At 31.3% G+C, this 9,142-nt stretch overlaps 1 protein-coding gene across 1 annotated transcript in view; it reads left to right on the plus strand.

Annotated features, from left to right (window-relative positions):
* The first annotated feature begins 1,386 nt into the window (after positions 1-1,386).
* The window catches only part of PolD2 (DNA polymerase delta subunit 2), a 16,844-nt gene continuing 9,088 nt past the window's right edge, over positions 1,387-9,142 (plus strand). The window contains exons 1-8 of the mRNA XM_014437183.3: positions 1,387-1,778; positions 1,856-1,983; positions 2,051-2,176; positions 3,580-3,695; positions 3,843-3,976; positions 4,497-4,618; positions 5,475-5,567; positions 6,783-6,855. Of these exons, the coding sequence (XP_014292669.1) occupies positions 1,571-1,778; positions 1,856-1,983; positions 2,051-2,176; positions 3,580-3,695; positions 3,843-3,976; positions 4,497-4,618; positions 5,475-5,567; positions 6,783-6,855 (1,000 nt within the window). The 5' untranslated portion in view covers positions 1,387-1,570. The remainder of the gene's footprint in view (positions 1,779-1,855; positions 1,984-2,050; positions 2,177-3,579; positions 3,696-3,842; positions 3,977-4,496; positions 4,619-5,474; positions 5,568-6,782; positions 6,856-9,142) is intronic.

The following is a 9,142-nucleotide window of genomic DNA, read 5'->3' on the forward strand; positions in this document are numbered from 1 at the left end:
GAGCAGTATTGTTTCTTTTCAAGAGCTGAAGAGATGTAGACAACGACTCTGAGGCTTTGTTGAACTGTGGAGTGTCTAGGGCGGAATCCAAATTGATGTGCGGAAAAACTCTGTGATTCAACGATGGATAGGATACGTTTAAGGAGGAGTTTTTCAAAAAGTTTTGAAAGGATTGGAAGTAGGCTGATTGGTCTATAGGAAGCAGGATTATTAGGAGGTTTTCCTGGTTTTGGAAAGAGAATTATAATGGAAAGTTTCCAAAGGATAGGGAAATGGGTTGTTCTTAGGATACAATTATAGAGATATGTAAGGAATATTATAGCTTTGGGAGGAAGTTGGCGAAGGATTTGAGGAGTCAGAAGATCATACTCTGGAGATTTACGAGGAGTTAGCATCCTTAGTTGATATTTGACCTCAGAAGGGGTGATTGCTCTAGGAGGTGAGGAGAGTGGGATTGGTGACGATAGGTATTCTTCAATTGTTTGGGTTAGGTCAGTATGAAGTTCAGGATGGGGAGTGAATGTATGAGAAAGGTGAATGGCTAGTTCTTCGGCTTTATCTTTGTCGGATGCTGCCCATGTGCTATCATTTCGTCGAAGGGGGTGGGAGATATGTTTGGATTTTAGGATTCTTTTGGTCATGTTCCAGAGGGAATGTCTTGGATGGAAGGATGTCTTGTGCGTTGCCATAATGTTCTGTACTGGCGCTTGGTTTGAATGAGATCTTTGAGATGTTGTGGTAGAGGATTTGTCTTGCGTTTACTGGGAACATTATAGGGTAAGGAGGCAGACCAGACAGCTTGTTGGATAAGGTTTTATGGGTTTTAGTGGTACAAATATTTATTCCAATATTAAATAATAAGAGGAAAAAATGCTTAGATAAGATCAGTACAAAAGTAGCTCCGAGAAAAACCAAAAAAAGTCATCGCCCTGAAATAATTACTTTTCACATTACGCAATCAATAAATGACACAATGGAAGATGAAAAAAATACGCATAAACATTTGTTTTTTTTTAAATGTTTTTCTTTCTTTCTTTTATTTATTATTATTATTTTTTAGAATTATTGTCTACTTTGAAAGAGTATGACTGAAGAAAGTTGATACAACAAGTTTTAAGTCGAAGATTGGGATTGAACATTGATTTCCTATACATAAGCATTGTTAGTAATTATTACAAGTTATTGATTATGATTTGTTGATTGAGATTATGTTGGTTGATATACATAGTTGTATTGATTATAGATGTCAATTTCGCTTTTTGGACCCGCCCAAAGGATAAAAAACCTGCCAACAGGTGACAGCATTCAGTTATGAAAGTATGATACATCTATCTAAACAGTTCCACTCTTTATGTATTCTTCCTTCTTGGATATAATTTTCATATTTTTGTTGCAATATCTTTACATGAAGCATGTAAGACAAAAAGTGTTATAAAACTCTTCAAAAGATAACCGTTCAAGGTGAACAATCATTACTAATCGCTCTCCTACGGTTTTGGCTCAGAATACCTTTGGTGTATTATGTCATTTAATTTGTTTTTTATATCTTTAATCAGTTTGACTATCTAGAATGAAATCTATTACGACTGACTTTGAAATAAGCCCGGAAGAAAAGCTTTTTGAAGAAAGTGTCACTAAAGATGAATGTGTTTATGTTGATCTGTCATCAAAATTTAAATTTAGAATGAGAGACTTTTCTCAGCAATATGCTCATATTTACTCCAAGAGATTGCTACAGATGAAGGATATTCTTATCAAAAGGGCCAAACAAAAATGGGGTAACAACTGAGATATTAATCCTAATATAAATAAGTCCTACTGTACATATGTGATTTATTTTATCTTTGAATGATAGGTGATGATCTTAAAATCCGAAGGCTAGCAGAACTCCAAGATGACAGTAATTCTAGATGTGTTGTTATTGGAACACTTTATAAAGATCAGGAACTTAAGCCTAGCATCTTAAAAGAAATCAGTGAAGAAGTTTGTATAATACATTTGAAATATTGTAATCTAATTAGATTTTATTGTAATAATTTTGCATTTTTAGTTCCAATTAGTACCTCAAAAGAAAATGGTTCGTTTTGTATCAGAAACTGACAAAGTAATTTTGGAGGATGAACTTCAAAGGATTGTACTCATTGGTATCGATGCTAGTATTGTTGTTACTGGAACAGTAAGTAGGAAACCTGATTTGTTTTCCAAATTTTATAATTCTACTATTTAAAGATTAATATTCCTTTCTAGTAATCTTATGTGGTAGATGGACATTAACTCACTTTAACACAATGAGTAAAGCTGTCAACTGTTGTTGATAGTAATATCCTGATACCAAAAAGTGATTTGTATTTATTCAAATTTAAGGCTAGTCCTCTAATGAAAAAAGAATCCAATGGTGGTTAATTAATCTTGAGTGAGCAAAGTGAGTGGAATTTAATTTCTGCTAATTAAAGGTATAATAATACTGTAAGTTATAATCCCCAACAACACATTAGACCTGTTTACAAAAGATCTAGAGGCGGGAACTTAAAAACTAACTTTTTAAAAATGTTACAAGTTATTGAAGGTCTTATCAATGCTGAAAAGGATCAAGGAAAAGGTTGGGGGTTAGTTTATCATTATTGGCCATGCGGAATTTGAAAGTTATAATATATTAAAGCCGTCTTATATAAATAGCAAGTTTGAATTCCTTCCATTAATAAACTGGAATTTTTGAGATACGCTATGTCAGTTTAAAGTGTTTTTTTCATTATCATCCCATATTATTTTCATATTTTTTTTTAAGTTTATTAATTTATCAGTAGTAACCTTTCCCCACTTTTTGTTGTTATGGCTCCTAAAGTTTCTTATTTTTTTTCTCATCACTGATTTGTTGGATTCTATTTTTCTAATTATATTGTTACTAAGAGATATTTCATTACTTTTTAATTAATATAATTGAAAGTATTAAGAAGTGTGTATCAACTGCTGACCTCAGGTTTTTCCTATACATCACCCACGGATGTCGCTTCAAATTTAAAGTGATACTGCTAGGGAGTTATAGATAGAAAACCTTGTATTCAAACTTTATTTGATGATACACATCCCTTATTTTTCCTTTTGGCCCTTTTATCATTTTAATTTTAATTACTTGATGTTTTATAATTTGTATTTGATTAGTGAGGAATTAGAAAATTATGTCTTCTTTACCTTTCCTCTTTAGTGCCCCTCAGCCTAGAATTCCACTCTTCCTTATTTCTCGCTAGGTTCCTACTTTGTCAAAGAAATTTATCCCTGCCCTACTGAGTTGCTCAATGTAGTCGAGGTATGACATCCTAGAGTGGACTCTAGGTCTTCTGCCATCTGGGACATATTTCATAGTCTTTAGAGGTTCTCTGTGGTCGTCCATCCTGATAACATGGCTGAACCACTTCAGCTGTCGAGCTTCCAGGATCTCTTTCAGTGGGGCTATCTACAACTCCTGAGGAATCATTTGATTGTGAACTCAGTCCCTCCTTGTAGAAAATTATGCAAAATTTTGAAATGTGTTTTTTTTTTTAATGATCTTCATTATATAGTTATAATCCTGACCTTTTGTAGGTATGTGCTATTCTTGGTGCTGAAGATTCATCAGGAAAATTTAATGTTGAAAGTATCTGCTACCCAGGGCCGCAGGCACCTTCTCCTTTTATTAACCTACCAAGAAATAGTAATAAGTAAGTTTTTTTTATTACAGAGCATTGTTATTTTACTTTAATATTATGTGTGTTTTTGTACAAGCACTTCTATTAATATTTGTTTTTTAACAGTTATCAATTAATGTTAAGTAATGTAAATAAATTTCATGTTATGAATTTTTTTAGATATGCTCTGCTGTTGAGCGGGCTTGACTTGGCAACTTCATCTGATTCACTTCTCAGCCTCCAGCTGCTTATTCAGTGGCTATCTGGGTGGTTGGGTTCCGAACAAGAAACCGTATCTTTCGTTCTCATTGCAGGTTGTTACAATTTTATTTATGATGAAATAGTCATTAATTTTTTACCTTCTTATCCACTGTTCACTGTTTTCCAGATTGTAAAAATAACGTTAGGTACTGATCAGTTTCTTAATGTTTATCCAAGTTTCTGTTTATTAATATATAATCAATCCACTTAGTCCAAAAGTGGTGTAAGTCAAAACTGGAGTTTTGAAATATTCATAACTTAGGGGAGAAGTTCTTTAAAGGTTTTGGCAAGAAATAATAGTTCTCTGATAAACTAAGCGACTAAATTCAATCTCACAATTATTCACTTATTTAAAAGAAATTAAGTTTAATCCACCCAGTAGTTCATTAATTCTTTTTTTTTTTTTTTTATGAAAATGAGGTGTAATGACTTACACCACCTTTGCTTTTCACAGTTCTTTTAATCTTTAATAATCTGATCTAATCAATAAATATTTGATCAGCAGTGTGAATTCAGAATGACTTGTTTTTAAATTATAACAATTTTTATTAATAATTCTTAAATATTTTTCAGGAGGTATTCTAAGATCGACTAGTGAAGATTTGGATGGGAAAATTGTAGGTACTTCTATTGATAGCTCATCTGATATTACTACAGCTCTGCAGTTGGCTGATGAGCTTTTTGCTGAACTTTCAGTAAAGTATTTTACTTATTCATTTCAATTTTACTAGATTTAACCAAAATACAAAAGTGCAAGAACTTGGAAGTTTTAAAGGTTTATACAGAACATTGATTAAAAAAAGTTTTACAATGATAATGTAAATTATTTATTTTCTCAGAAATTGAATTTTAATGTGTGAAATTAAAATTAATGTTTAAACATCAAAAATCGTTCTTGAGTATTGTGTAAAAATTTGGCCCTAAATATCATAAAACAAATTTCAATATTTAAAAAAAAATAATAATTTTAATCATTGTTTGAAAACAGAAAGCTTATTAGGTTAAAGATTTTCATATAACACTTATTAAAAATTTAGTTTATTAATTACAATTTTGTTAATGGTAGATGAATATTATTTTTAATAATTTATATTATGCCAGTATTTTTGTGAATCACTATGTATTTCCTATTGTCATTTGATCCATTAACTGTCATTTTTAACATGTTGGCTGCCAACTATAAAATAACTTGTTTTGTGTTATTGCATAGTGTGTCAACTATGAGTTATCTAGTAGTTTTTTTTTAAATTTTAATATTCATTTAATATATTAACAGTTAGGAATTTCAGCTAGCAACGTTTATGCAAGCTCGCTAACATATTTGTATATAACTTGTAATCGAGAATAATGCAAAATATATGTTACTTATTTGGCAGTCAGCCAGTTAATTAGTGTAGAAAAATATGAAAAAAAAGAACTGGTGTTAGGCATTATAGTTTAGCAGTAATAATTTAATCATGTAAGTATTGATTTCATAGAATATTAGTTAATTTTTATATTTAAAATTGGTAAAATCATTCTTTTTTTTGTGATGAATTATTTATTTTTTAGGAAACCATGAATGTCGAATTAATGCCTGGGCAGTTTGACCCCACTAACTATTTGCTTCCGCAACAACCTGTCAATCTTCGAGTATTTCCTACGGTAGTATTTTTAAATTTTGCTATTCATTGTGTATTTTAACTGTAAATTTGTTTGGTTTATAATCTGTTTTTATGTATTATTACTAACTATTGGGTTGGTAAGTAAGTCCTTATTGGTGTGTAGTTATTTTTTTAAATTTAAACAGTATTTATTGTTATTAATATTGACCAGTGTGCATATTATGCTCTATTATTTCCTAATCCTTATAGACGGTAGAGAACAGAAACAATTTTTTTTCCTCACATTTTTAACAATATTAGTCACTAATAAATTAATAAAGTATGACATCACTAGAAAATGGAAAAATGCATCAGATTTTCATACATGTCAGTGAAAGGATAATCCTTGGAGGTTAAAAAAAAAAAGGTGGAGAAGCACTTATAAGATAAACAAATATCTTTACAATTAAATGAAGCAAAAGCAAATCATGATCCAGTTTCCAAGTTCACTGACAGAGTGAAACTGGCTAATAAAGGCAGTAAAAGGTTTGTTAAGGGGAAAAAAATCAAAAGAAAACCAACAGATATATGGGGAAACCTTTAACAACTTATAAGTTTCTAAATAAATTTCCTTATTATAAGGATTAAGAAATACATGTATAGTCAGTTAGTTCTAAAATTGTGTGATGTTGAGGATTTTATGGGATATTGTTATTAAGAGTAACAATAGATTCAACAGGTATACTACTCTCTGATTTCATCATTAGATTAATTAGTTGTAGACAAAAACACTTGTGACTGATTGATTTAACGAGATTTACTGAAAGATAATGCTAGGGCCAAAACTTTGTGAATTGCTTGTAAAAACTGTTGTCTTGAAACCCATTCTCTTGATTTATGAAAAAAGACACCAAATTACTTCTTATTCTTGCCTCTGGAGTTCCATGATTGTCCTGTATTAATGGTATAACTGACAATAGTCCATAAATATGGAATACCATCAAACTTGGATGAGTTTTTCACTAGTAAACCCCTGTTCTATGATTCCTTTAGTTCCTAAATATAGATGATTTATGTATCCTACTCAGCAACGGTGAATACATTATGTATTGAAATTTATTTTATAATTTTTCTCTTCTCCACAAAAACAAACAGGACTTATTTGCCTACCTATTGTTTCACCAGCAGCTCTTGAGCTCCCGAAGTAATATGATTTTAAATATATTTCCATTAACAATGATATTTATGTTTGGTAACTATCATTTTACCTTCACAGGCTATGGTAAATAAAACATTTAATGGCGGAACCAATCCTCATAAATTTCAAATAGAAAATGTCCTTTTTACAGGTAAGTTTTAATTTTATTTACAAATTTGTTTGTTTGATACATTTTATGTCACAAAATTCAACAAAAATATTTTGGTTTTGTTCAGGTTATTTTAAAGTTTTTTTTTTAATTTATTGATTCATATTAAAAAAAAAAAAAATTAAAAATTAAATTTGTACCACTACAACCTATGATGGGTTAGGGGTACCGTAGTTTGTAAGGAAGTACTGTTACTTGACCAAAAGTTATGTAAGGAGGTGATTTGGTTAGAATTATGCTTGGCTGCCAGATTTTTCCCCAAGTAAAGGGTACCTACTTTATGAGGCTGGGTGGACCTCAAAGGGCTCCCTAGACTCACAGCTACAGTGAAACTGAAAATAATTATCTGCCCCAGCAGAATTTGAACCTAGGTCCTTGGAGTTTGTAGCATAGTGCCTTACCCATGAGCTCCCCAGTACAGTGGAACCCCGTTATAACGACCTGTTTGGGACTTGGGGTGAGGTCGGTCCCGTAAAAAGGTCGGATTAAGCGGAGTCTGTTACGCTGGGGAATTAGACTTACCTATGTTCAAGGGTGAATGAAAAATACATAAAAATTAGAATACAAAACCAATTTATCCGATGCAGGTTTTCTAAGTCTTTTTTTATTTGCTGGGTCATCTGACAACTATGAAACACTAAATGAAATTAATTGATCCCGATTTTTTTCCAGTCCTTCACAGTAGTAACGCCAACTCCTAAATCACTAGCTACTTTGATAAGTCGAGCTTTGATAAGTCTAGCTTTGATAAGTCGCTCACCCATTTCGATTTTTTCAAGGGCCTCAAGTTTTTCCGCGATAGTACAAGACTTTTTTTTCAGACATCGTATAACGCTTTGATGTTAACACTGTGGAAGATAAGATTGAAACGATTTTTCAAACAAGGAGCGAGAAGTTAATCATCTTTTCAGGAAAATAGTTACAAAGTACAGAGGAAACGTCGTATGTATACAAGGGGTGTTTCTTCTCAGAAATAGTCGGTTTATGCGAGGAGCGATGTTTCAAAAGGTCGGACTATTGAGAGGGATTCTATCAAAAAAAAGGGTCGGTTTATGCGAGGAGTCGGTTTATCGGGGGTCGTTATAACGGGGTTCCACTGTACCAATATTAATTCGTCTATGAGGCATTGAGTACCAGAATGGACCGACCTTTCCAGCTTTGATTAAGGGATAAACCATTCAGAAGTTTTTAATGTAATTTTTGTCAAACTGCTTCAGACCAGTTTGAATCCTTACAATTAAATTAGCAGTTAAAATGGTTTTTAAATTAGTAAAATTCTTTATACAGTCAACAGATGGCATAACAAACATTATGCTTTGACACTTCAAACTCAATTTTCACAAATATCTGGATATTTAATATAATTTGTGATGTATTATACAGGCACAGCAATGTATTTGATAGTTTTATTTATGCATACTAAACTAAAATGTATCCAACAAATAAAATCTAATTATATTTTTCAAATTGACTTTCATTACAGAAAGTTGTTCTTTTCATCCATTATTTATGAATGTATTTTAACTATCGAAAGCTGTTTTAAGTTTAAGCTTAAACTAAATTAAACTGTTTTAAGTCTTTAGTTTAAATAGGTTTTGTTTTATTTGTTTCATGACATTAAAAATACTTGTTCAATTATTTAGTTCTATAATAGTATACCTGTTATCTTGTCAATTAATGGTAATATGAAAATGGCTGGGATAATCTATATTGTTGCACCAAATAACGGTAATATTAGTTCAGTTTGTGGAGAAAAGAATTGTTTTCAAACAACTGAACTGTTATATGTACTTTTTCGATAAATTATACGTAAGGGCTACTTTGGCCTCCGCCGTCACCATACCAGTGAATGTCCATGGTAATTATATCAGTTCCTTATTTTTCTCATTACTTTCTAAAACTTTCTGAGGATTGAAAATTTTTAAAATCAGTCTTAACTTATCTCATTCTGCTCATCACTGTACTTTTGATAGAATAAATGCCCTCAAGTTCTTTGATAATGTATGCCTCTAAAAGTACTCTGACTCTTTGACTGTTGTGCTTGTATTTGACAATGACTATTAATATTAGTAACACAATTAAGTTCTTAAGTAAGCTTTTTTATAGTCCTTTTAATTTTGTTATGAATATCTTGTTCATAGGAATAGAGAAAGCATGTAAATTCATTCATATATAAGAAGATGGTTAGGGTTGCGGTCCAAAGAGAAACAAAAATAGTTTACAACTATTCTCTTTTGACCGCAACCCTGACCATCTTCTTATATATATA

This window comes from Halyomorpha halys, unplaced genomic scaffold (assembly GCF_000696795.3).
Source record: "Halyomorpha halys isolate HHAL.00 unplaced genomic scaffold, Hhal_1.1 Scaffold2328.1, whole genome shotgun sequence".
Lineage (NCBI taxonomy): Eukaryota > Metazoa > Arthropoda > Insecta > Hemiptera > Pentatomidae > Halyomorpha > Halyomorpha halys.